Source organism: Musca autumnalis, unplaced genomic scaffold (genome assembly GCF_047663935.1).
Source record: "Musca autumnalis isolate F117 unplaced genomic scaffold, ASM4766393v1 scaffold_2, whole genome shotgun sequence".
Lineage (NCBI taxonomy): Eukaryota > Metazoa > Arthropoda > Insecta > Diptera > Muscidae > Musca > Musca autumnalis.
Genome location: NW_027411755.1, coordinates 78447348 through 78459342, shown reverse-complemented (window position 1 = coordinate 78459342; position 11995 = coordinate 78447348). Strand labels below are relative to the sequence as shown.

The window sequence follows — 11995 nt, the reverse complement described above, 5'->3', positions numbered from 1 at the left end:
TTTTGAAGGTACATCAAGGCGAAATTTATATTAGATATATGTATGTAAGTAAGCCGATGGTGTGTGATCTGTTACAAGGCCATGAAAGGCTTTATCCTTACGATTTTTTTGGAAAGTAAGTACATATTTTCTATCTTCTGAAAGTCATTTAGGGCTCGGTGACTAATCTCAAGAAAACTAAGGGCGGTTTAGCCGTAGTTTTTCAGGAGATTCCTCTACCTTCCCTCCCAGACCTTGGTTTGGCTGGCTTATGTGTTTCACGAAATCGATTATTTCTGTGTTTTCGTGACTTTTGCAAATTATTTAAACTATATTCGACTAAATATTCAAAAATAAGCAAAAATTCCCTTTATTTCTGCCGTTTTTATAATAAAATATAAACAGTTTTCTCTTTTCTAGAATAGCGTTTTTTCCTTAGCCCTAAATTTTGATAATTTGCTATGAAATATGATATTTTTGCGCACAGGAACAAAGATTCTGTTCGCAATTATTAAAATGTATACTAATATTGCAGAAAAAGTTCGATAATGACCTGTTTTTTGGCAAAATATTTATCAAAAGTTACAAAAACCGAATATTTTTGACGCATAGAAAACAGGGTTAACAACGTTTTCTTTGTTATTCTCGCTTATAGGGTTGCCATGGATCCATGTTACATACACTTTTTAATTGCCACAGGACCAACATATTTTTAAGTATTTGGTTTTTTGGATATTGGGCATGGGATTCTAAAATACTGAGGTGTTATTATTGGTGAAATTTAAAACCGAATATTTTTGACACTCACTGTACATTTAACCGCATAAAAACTAAGAAATCGATGTAAAATAAAAAAAAATCTACAAAAAACTAATTTATCAACAAAAGTCAGGCAGATTTTCTAAAATCTGTGCCAGTAATAGTTTTACAAGCATTGTTACAAATTGATTGTGAATTTTCTATTTTTATAATATTATTCTCAAGTCCTATTACTTTTTATTTTTATTTGGTATGTTGGGTATTGTTTGTTTCTATTTGGTGTATGTATGCGTTTGATTGCACGAATATGATCCGAATGATTGAACTGGATAGTGAACTATGAACTAGATTACTGAACTAGTTCAGTTAAAAGAGCTGAACTATTGAACTAGATCTTTCAAATGAACTAGATTGTACAACTCTAGTTTTGGTAGGTTGGTGAAATATTTGTGTACGTCCCGCCGTTATTTATGTCATGTTCACACGAGCGTTTCAATTACGTTGTTCGCCTGTCGAACGACGTACACGAATTAACCCGTTTCCACGACACCATTCGTAATTAACAGAAACATAAACAAAATTTCCTTTATATTTGTTTCCTTGTTTTCACGAAAAATTGAACCGAAAACACATAAAATATACATTAAATGAATAGGAAACACAATAGACTTTCCTTTAAATGTATCTTCTATATTTAACTACACACATTTCATTCATTATTTCTACAAATTCTAAATAATTTTGTATTTTCAATATATTTTTCTATTTTTCTATTTTCAAAATTAAAGAGAGAGAGGCATGTCAAAACAATGTTTGTGTATACAGACTTTCAGTTATTATTTTCCTTTTTGTTTCTGATTTTTTACGCGATTTTGAACTAATGGATAAGAAATGTGTGTGGAATTGAGAAGGAAACACAACCATCTTCCTTCTGCATCTATATAAAATGTTTAGTTCATTAATTTTCATTTATCTTTTTCCTTTTTTCTAAAAGTTTTTGTGTTTTCAACAAATTTTTTAATTTTGAATTTAGACATGTCATAATTATTTTTTTCGATAAATTCTCTCATTTGTTAGGGATGGGACATATTTTATCGTTGTTCGGAGAGTATTTCTACTTGAACAACATAGAAAAATCTTCGTTCGTTCTCAGAATTTTGTATGGGGAACCAAGTAATTTATTCCTATTTGAGGGTCGAACGACGAATAGAGAACGAACGACGTACCGTGGAAACGGGCTATTAGGTTTAGCAGTAAAATATTTTATTTTACCCTACGTTTACACATGACAGGAAAGTTGAGTTCATCTATTGATTGCCAAACACAGAAAACTTGCCTGTGTGACGTAGGCGCCCCCGACAACTGCAAAAATAGTTGTAAAATTATGAATGAAAATCATCGATTTCTTTTTGTTTTCCGTTCACATATTTTGTTTTCGTTTTGTTGCATCCCAGTTCTGTTGCCTTTTTTATTATTTGAAATAGTTTTGTTTTAATTTGTTCAAAAATTGCCATGTTTACTGTCTACGAAAATTACCAGACAGTGCCGAAGCAACTAGCCAAATGTTTGTATGTATTAGTAAATCAGAGTTTTATTTGCAGACAGTCTGTCTTGTGCAAACGCCAAGTTACCCGACTGTCTGTGAAAAAAATAATGGACAGCTGGGAGACAGCCGACAAATGTATGTATGTGTTAGTAAATCAGAGTTGTATTTGAAGACAAATTGTCTGGTGTAAACGCCTAGTTAGGGCTACAATATTGCTATAGATTGCAAAGCCCCGGTCCACACTAGCGTGAATTTCACACAGTAGAGTAATTTCACTGAAATGTTGACATGAAATTTTGCGTTTTTTGAGAAAAATAGATAATTTCAAGAAACTAGGGTGCACGGTTTCATGTGTTAGTCAATTTTGCTTTTTTGCAATGCTCGTATGAAACAAACTTTATTCTACTTTCATGTCAAAATTTCAGTAAAAATACTCTTAGTGTGGACCGCGACTATAGAGTATGCCTCAAATTTCAAGTCGATCGGAGCAACATTGGCTGAGATATGACCGTTCAATGTGAAGAACCCGTTGTACATTGTGTTTCTTAAAATGCGTTTTTCTCGAGATGGCATTTTTGAAGTCGATGCCAACGACAGCTGGAAAACGAATAGACCTATATTCATATATTTTGGTGAGCTTATTAAATACATAAAAATCTTGTCTTTAAGCGAGATAGATTTTTTAAAAGGCATACGTAAGAAGCCTCGCCTGCTTGCTTCTTATGTACCTAGGCCTTTACTTTATACTCGTACACCATGTTCTGTAATTGTACTTAACAACTCTAGTCGTTCAACATTTTTGTCGTGAAATATAAACAGCTGCCCCATCTATTGGTAAATTCTTACATGAATATGTCAAATGTCATGCATGGTTTGTGTCTAAAAGCACAGGGTGATATACGCAGCATCATAAACTCTTGAATAACAATAGGTGTGTACGATAACCCAATAATTTGTACAAATTCGTACAAATTTTTACTGAATGCTGTTCGATAACAAAATTATCCAGCAAAAGAGAGCGAGTTTGGAGAGAGTTTTGTGACTGAGAACTTGCAAATTTTTGCTGGGAAAATTTGTCCCGCAAAAACTTGCAAGTCTGATCAGCTGACTTTTAGTCACCTGTTCAATGTAAACAACTCGAAATGTTAACATTTTTGACCAAGAAAATTTCACAATTGCACATTTTTTAGATTGTGGATAGGATTAAAGCATTAAATAAGTAAAATGCAATTTTAAAATGTATGTTTTTGTTCCGTTTGGTTTAAAATATCAAAAGAAACAAAATCAAATTTCATACATTTTCGGAAACAGCTGACTTTCTTGCGAGTTTTTGCAAAATGCTGTTCGATAACTTTCTGCAATTTTTCTTGCTTGAGAGAGTAAAATTCACTGAGAGAGGTTGCTGGAACTGACTGAGTAATTCTTGCTGGGAAAGTTATCGTACACACCTAATAGCATAGACACGAACACTTAGCCGGAAACATACAGCCTGTTTCTGTATGTAGAAAGTCCCGGGCCACACTAGAGTAATTTCAATGAAATTTGTACGTGAAACTTTGCATTTTTTGGGAAAATGCATAATTTCAAGAAACTTGTGTACACGAATTCATGTGTTCTGAAATTTTGCTTTGTTGCAATATTCGTATGAAACAAACAGACCGTTTTATTTTACATTTTCTTTTACTTTGATGTCAAAATTTTAGTGAAATTAATCTTAGTGTGTCCCGGGACAAACGAAAATATGAGCGAAAGAAACTCGCCCAAACTTTAGTTTTCGAAATATTTTATTTCGGCATTTACATTCGGCAATTTACTTTGCGGCAATTGTCAGTTTGATGGTGCGACAGGTGAGGCATATGGTAACCCTTTGCCTCTCAACACATTCTCTCACCAACAAATTGACAATTGCCGGAAGGAAAATTGCCTAATGTAAATATGGACATACTTGCCAAATCGTTCATTCGCAAGTATTACTACATATTAAAAAATCTACAATCTAATTTAGCCACGCGAATAAAATGTGTTGTCTTTGTTTTCAATTTTAAGATATAGTGTTAAAGCAGTCTTTTCTTGGAACAATTCACCGATGCATCTACCTTTATAATTGCATAATTTCAACAACAGTAAAAAATGTCAACCTTGCTTTTGACAGAATAGGCCATAGGCCATGCTTTTGACAGAATAGGCCATAGAAAAAAAATTGTAATCAGCTGTTAGCTGTGGCCTGTCTTATAAATTATTGTACCATGAACGAACGATTCACAATCTAGTTCAACATGTCGTTCACATATGCATAAAGTTACGCCTGCAGTGTTAAGGCCGTCATCAGACCATCTGCTTTTTCACATGTATGACATCAGCTGTTCTGTATAAAAGTCCCTGTCTACACTAGCGTGAATTTCATTAAAAAATTTCATGAAATTAGGCGTTATTAAATCGAATTCCCCACTACAGCAATTTTATGATTTTACTCTACTATGGAAGTCGATCTAGAAACGCATAATTTCATGCAATTTTTTTTTTTTGGGAATTCGATTTAAGAACGCCTAATTTCATGAAATATTTTAATGAAATTCACGCTAGGTTGGACCGGGACCTGGATAGAAAAAAAATAAAACGAAGCGCGCAAAGCTTTTTCGCATTGGCAGTTTCTACACACACAACATACGATTTTTGCCAGCCACCTAACAATGTGTTTACAAATGACAGGACAGTTGAGCTCATGTATTGATTGTCAAAAACCCAAAACTTGCCTATGTGACGTAGGCGTCCACACAACTGCAAAAACAGTTGTAAAATTATGAATGAATATCATAGATTCCTTTTCGTGTTCCGTTCACACATTTTGTTTTTGTACATATTCTTTTGTTTTCAGCATATTTGAATTATCATCTCACTTCTTTTTCACAAAAATGTCAAAAATTGTTTCACCCGACTGTCTGTGAAAAAATGATGGACAGCTGGGAGACAAACGACAAATGTATGTATGTGTTAGTAAATCAGGGTTGTATTTGAAGACAAACTGTCTGGTGTAAACGCCTAGTAAATAAAGGACGTGTTTTCTTAAATTAATACCAACTTAATCTTTCTTTATTAATGGAATAAAACACGTAACTGTAATATTTTTGTTCTGTATTGCGATTCTGTAAAGCTGTAAACAGATACAACGTTTGGGTAAATTTTTGTGTCGTTTTGGCCGTTTTTACACTGTTGGGCATGATGCCGAAAAATTCAAATTCATTTGAAATATATGCCGGCAAACAGATAAACGCTGGACTTTGGTATCGTCGTCGCCCTGTTGTTGTTGGTTTTTTCTCGACGCCCAACGCAAAACTTTAATCAAACGTTGTATCTGTTTTCAGCTTAACCCATTTTTTGAGTTAAGCTGTAAACAGATACAACGTTTGGGTAAAGTTTTGTGTCGTTTTGGCCGTTTTTACACTGTTGGGCATGATGCCGAAAATTCAAATTCATTTGAAATATATGCCGGCAAACAGATAAACGCTGGACTTTGGTATCGTCGTCGCCCTGTTGTTGTTGTTTTTTCTAGACGCCCAACGCAAAACTTTAATCAAACGTTGTATCTGTTTTCAGCTTTACCGACAAAAATCGGTAACATTAAAACGCAAAATTATGAATGACATTTTCAAATAAATATTGACAACACTGTTGATATCGGTAAAACTTTTCGACTACTTTTTATTGGCCGCTAATTTGCCGAATAATTTCGGTAATTACCGAAATTATAAGCTTTTTAATTCTACAGACATTTGTCGATAACTCAAAAAATTGACTAATATTACGTTTATATATAACCGGATTTAACAAACCCACTGGGTTTCAAATGTCAAAATTTCAGTGAAATTACTCTTAGTGTGGCCGGGACCTATAAACTCATTTTCAGGTACATGAAAATTTTCATAGTCTGGCATAAGACTATTGAACTAGATCTTTCAAATGAACTAGATTGTACAACTCTACAAACCAATTGTAAAAACCATTAAATGGGCAACACTGTTTTTCTTTGACAATCGGTAGGTAATTTGATTTGAATTGTTATTCTTTTCACAATCAGTTGTCAATTTTTTTGCGAAAATGTCATCTGTGTATTTCGGGAAATAGTCCTGATGTAAGGAGATTTCAGTAGAATAAGTTCATAAAAATTGATGAAATTATAAGAAATAAAAACAAAATAGTTATATAAACAACTTTAATTATTTGACTAGCTTGAATAAGCGGAAGTGTAATAATATTCAAAACATAAGAAAAAATAAACAGTGAAATAAGCAACAAGGATTTTGGTGTATTGTATTGCCCATTAAACCAACACCCCATAACAAGTTCAAGTGAAGTGTTGTAGGTTGAAAATATATGTTGACCCCCCCTCATGTTTGTTTGATTTGCTTAAAGGAGCCATGCAATTCTATTTTCAGACAAACGCCACAACAACAAAAAAAGAAAGTCAAAAAGTCACCAAACATCTGCAATATTATGGAACCGCCGTGTTCATTTCATCCTTGTGATGAGGCTGTGATTGCTACCAATGACGATGCCAGCGATTGTAAACGTGGTGCTGTCCGTTTGGGCTATTGGAAGGATGATTATATTGGTTTTTTTGTGCGCAATCAAGACCGCAAAGCGCCAGAGATAAATCGAGGCTATTTTGCCAGGGTCAAGGGCGTTGAGATGTGTGTAGAGAAGTTCCTGAAGGTCAGTATATTTACTATTTATAGCCTAACTTCCTCGGGCATTTGTTTGCATGGGGTGGAGCTTCTGTAACCCGAAGGAAAGGCCAATTATTATGAACAAGCAACAACACAAAAACACACACATGTAGAAATGCATTGTTTCAGGCCCCTAGGATATTTTTATGTGAGAATGGTAGTTAGATTTGATTACATTTAATTTTTATTGCTTGCCGACAACGTTGACACTGACTTGTTAGCTTTGTAATATCCTGTTGCATGTCCTTGATGACATTTGAATAAGTTTTATTAACAAATAGCCAAAAGTTTGTCATGTGAAGATATATTCAAGTAGCAAATTTAAATCTGTGTTAAAAAATGCGATATTTTTATTTAAATGGAGTATTCATAGTAAATTTGCAATTGTGTTTCATAAAATTAACAGGCTAGTTAAGTTATTTTGGGGATAATGCTATAAAAATGTTAATGCTAAAGGAGTTCTAAAGTAACATTTATTTATGTATACAGTAGAAACTCGATAATTCAGAATTCAAGGTAACGCCAATTTTATACGAAATATCGAGGAATTCGAATTAGCGAGGTTAATATGAGAAGGAATTGGCTTAGCTTATACGAATTGTCGAGATTTTCGATTTATTGAAGTACGAATTATCGCGATTCTACTGTAGTGTATTGAATGGATAATAAAGTTCGTAAGAATTAAATACCCAGCAGAAGTAAGAGAACAAACTTTATCGTATCGTGTAATCAGAATCTCAAGGGATTCGTAATACTATCCATGTTGTCTTAGTCAACTAGTAACGGAATATCGATTTCTATATTTGGGAAATATGGATTTTTGCTAAAAAGATTGTATGTCTTTGTAATCTATGCCCCTGGGTCTACAATATCTGTCAAATATATCGGCGAGGGGCACTGAAATGTACTTGTTCTAATATATAATTCATATCTTATATCACAAAAGAATATACCTATCGGTAACAATTATGATTTGAATATTACGAACTTGCTCATGTGCTCGTGGAGTCGGAGTAGAACATGTTTTTTATATTGGCCTTATTAAGGCGAAGGTCATTTTATATCGATATTTGAATTAATTATCTTTCGAGTAGATGTGTCATGACCTAAGATGTGCATTGATTGAAAATTAGGTTTCTATCGAAGTCCAACACATTCAACCATTATGCTACGTTTCACGGGTGGTTAAGTCCGATCATCAGGCATATTCGAATGTTATTTCATTGAGTAGACACAGGCTAAGCTTGGAAATCATAATCATTCGAAAATTGTATATACGAATTAATGTCAGTTATTTATTCCAAACTTTTGCTATAGTCCGACTTGGCTGGTAGACTCCGGGCAACTTTTTTTTACTTTAATCAATATGGTTGTAATACTCAAGAAATGTAGACCAATATTACACTGTTTTGCCTGGGGCTCGAACTTAGGCATTTAGTGCACAAGGCGATGCTAAGAGGGGTACCTCTTATACTAGTATAGCTTATTTAAAATAAACACGTAAAAAGGCGATAAGTGCGGACGGGTCGGACTTTTTATACCCTCCACCACGAGTTGTATTCAAGGAAGATGGGATAATTAGTTTCCTTTCGTTTATTACAGCACTAAGCTCCTGCGATACGTCAAGGCTAATTCGAATCAGTAATATCAATGTTCAATATCTTTGAGAGCTCGATAGGAATCTGAAATTACAAATTAGTCAATCCAGTCTCAAACCTTCAAAATACGTTAAATCGGGTTAAACCAAAACATGGGTCTATATTGATCCGAAATACCAAATATCACACACTTTAGAAGGAAAATATAGCAAAATCCTCCAAACTTACTCCAATTGGGCGACATAGTCATACGGCGTCCCCACCAAAACATTGCCCTTTATTAACAATTTTTGAAAATGTGACAAAAAATCCAAGAAATGCAAAAAATCGGGAATCTATACCGATAATTCTCTGTAGGATTGTTTTATACCCCTATCGAAGACTAAATACCAAATTTCTGTCATTTCGGTGCGGTAATGAGGCTAAGACCTTGAAAATACCTAAATCGGGAACGGGAGTACCGTCCTATGGGGGCTATATCAAAACGTGGACCTATCGCGGCAACTAACTAGGGAAAAGTTTTGTGCTTCCAACGAAGACTAAATTATTACTATTTCGGTATGCTAATGAGGCTAAAAATTGTAAAATACCGGAAATTGAGAGTTGCCGATTTATCGGGACTATATCGGACAAATTTCTTGGAGAAATTCCAAACGAAGACTAAATACATAGATGGGCTTTCTCGCACATCAGCGTTGCTTTGGTTTGTTCCTCTTTTATGTTGTTACAACATAAATAAACATTTAAGGGTTGTTTTATTAAAAAAGTAAAAAAAAATCTAACAAAAACGCTGTTTTAATTTTTCCCTTAAAACATATTTAAGAATAATTTTGGTCATCTATGCTGGATACCATATTTCAGCCATGTCGGTGTAATAATGAGTCTAAAACCTCGGAAATACGGAAAATCGGGAGGCTATATCAAAACGTGATGTGATAACGAGGCTAAAATATCGAAAAAAGGGTATAAAAACGACCGCCCTTGATGTAATACATTCGGAAACTGGAGTGATTATCACTGACACAGTTCAGACTTGCTTGTCAAAAATATTTATTTAGGTTTCTAATTACTTCTTGAGTTAAAACGCAATAATATAAATCCTTAATATTACCTCCATCAAAGACGTTGAAATCATTAAATACAATTGCAATTATACAATAATCAATACTGTTTATTTTTCTTTTAACAGAAAACTAATGGAAATTGTCAAATCATTAATCTTGGATGTGGCTTTGATACACTCTATTTTCGTTTACGCGAAACCCCACATCAAGTAAAAAATTTTATTGAACTAGATTTTCCAACTGTTACAGCGCGCAAATGCTATACCATAAAGCGCAATAAAGTATTATTGGCCAAAATACACGACGAGGATGGTGAAGTCAAACTGAGTCCAACAGATTTACATGGTCCCAGTTATCATCTAATGGGTGTTGATCTTAGAAATATCGATGAAGTTGACCACAAATTACAGCAAGCCGAAGTAGATTATACATTACCAACAATATTTTTAGCCGAATGTGTATTGGTCTATATTGAACCTAATAATTGTAGAAATTTACTTAAGTGGATTGCCAGTAAGTTTTCTAGTGCTGTATTTGTCAATTATGAGCAGGTAAGGAACGTAAAAACCCCTACAATTTATTTTCAAATATGTGCAACTTTTGAATTTGTTTTCTTTTTAATAATAATATTACACAACAGGTCAATATGAACGATCGCTTTGGAGACGTAATGCTTAATAATTTGCGTAGTCGTGGTTGTAGTTTAGCCGGTGTAGATGCCTGTATCTCTTTGGAAACACAAATGAGTCGATTTCTTGAGTGTGGCTGGAGTGGTAGTCGAGCCTGGGATATGGTTCAAGTGTATCAGAGTATTCCACCTGCAGAACGTCAACGTATTGAACGCATAGAAATGCTTGATGAGGGGGAATTGTTGGTACAATTGTTTCAGCACTATTGCCTAGTTGTGGCATGGATAGGCGAATTATTTCAAGACATTGAAATTACGTGCGTTAACGTGTAAAATTTCTTCCTTGTTACCTCATATTCAAAGTGAATCAAACATTAATATACTTTATCTCTTGTTTCATTTTTCACACATTATACAGGGTTGAGAAACGAATGTCCTCCCTAAACATCGACTAAAAACACAAAGTATGCTGAAACGAAAGGCTGCACAATTTACAAAATTTCTCACATACAGTGATGAAGGAGCAACAGCATTTTGGTCTATTTTGTATATGAAAGAAGCTAAAACAAGAAAGAGTATATACAAAATATTTTGTACATTACTTTTGGTAATCATTTAAATGGATATATTGTCATTTATTAATCCACAAACCCATTGGTTACTATAACAATCATCAGAAGGAAGATTTTGTGAACAAACACACAGTTGAATTTATAAAAAAGTACCCATATTTAATCATTTTGTTTGATTTTGTTAAGAAGAAGTTTTAATCACATCTAATGGATAAATGCCATTTTGGGCACAAGTCTTTTATATCACATTATTCGTTTACATTATTGTTTTTAACAATGTAACAATGCAATTATTCAATTTAACTTGCTTCATTGTCCGTCATATTTTAATTATTTCTTTCCGAAATTTAAAAAGTAATAAAAGTAAGTTAAAATAAAAAGATTTAATATTTATTCAATATTTGCCAAACAATACAAATTTTGACACAAACACAAGGAAATATGTATGAACAAAAAATCACATTTTTATTGCTTAATTTATTTATTCGTTATTGAAATCCCAAATAAATATTCCTTAACTAATACAAATTTGTAAAAGAATTTTAATTTATTTTTGTACGCCTTCCATACTTAACAAGTAAAGGAAAAGTTTCATAATTTGTGGAGCAATCCTATTAATACCCACATAAAAAGGAAAGAAAATTTACAAACTGTATGTGAATAACTTATGTGTCTATTTTCATTAATAAAAAACAGAAAGTCATATTATTACTCAAATATCAAATCAATGGTTTTATTTTTCGTAATACCAAACATTTTTAAAAATATTTCTGTAAGGCCAAAACCTAAAACTTTGCGTATTGCGTGTGCGTTTAAAAAAACAAAAACAAAATACATATATTTCAATAAAAAAAATACATATATGCAGTTGAGGAGTCCGTGGTGAATTAGGGGGTTCTTCTCTGGACGGTTCGTCATGCATGCATTACGGTTTTCTAACTACGGAACATCTGACCCGAAGGTCCTTTGGAAATGCTGATACGAAGACCCTGTGGAACAGCTGACTCAAAAGCTCTGCTTATGTATTAGCCACATCTTAATGGGTAGCTCTCAAAAAGTATTCCAGCGCTATAACAATTTTAGGGCTCAATACTGTTTCTATGAAAATGTGAAATGAAAACTTTT

The 11995-nt window shown here is 33.4% G+C and overlaps 1 protein-coding gene across 4 annotated transcripts; it reads left to right on the top strand.

Annotated features, from left to right (window-relative positions):
* Positions 1-6310: 6310 nt before the first annotated feature.
* Positions 6311-11594, top strand: LOC141394143 (leucine carboxyl methyltransferase 1). Of its 4 annotated transcripts, none has more exons than XM_073968076.1 (5): positions 6311-6413; positions 6718-6994; positions 9796-10221; positions 10311-10615; positions 10717-11594. In XM_073968076.1, the coding sequence occupies exons 2-5, from the start codon at positions 6776-6778 to the stop codon at positions 10751-10753; spliced, it is 987 nt and encodes a 328-aa protein (XP_073824177.1). In that variant the 5' UTR covers positions 6311-6413; positions 6718-6775; the 3' UTR covers positions 10754-11594. The 4 variants fall into 4 exon arrangements, with proteins under 4 accessions (XP_073824177.1, XP_073824175.1, XP_073824176.1 ...); XM_073968074.1 differs by having other exon boundaries at positions 10311-10627; XM_073968075.1 differs by having other exon boundaries at positions 6311-6640.
* Positions 11595-11995: the final 401 nt, after the last annotated feature.

What these genes read in the sequence shown, in the direction of transcription:
- LOC141394143 (XM_073968074.1), top strand. Translation starts at nt 6,776, where the DNA reads ATGGAACCGCCGTGTTCATTTCATCCTTGTGATGAGGCTGTGATTGCT. An exon ending in GTGTAGAGAAGTTCCTGAAG is followed by an intron (nt 6,995 to 9,795) that starts GTCAGTATATTT and finishes TTCTTTTAACAG; the next exon opens with AAAACTAATGGAAATTGTCA. An exon ending in TATTTGTCAATTATGAGCAG is followed by an intron (nt 10,222 to 10,310) that starts GTAAGGAACGTA and finishes ATTACACAACAG; the next exon opens with GTCAATATGAACGATCGCTT.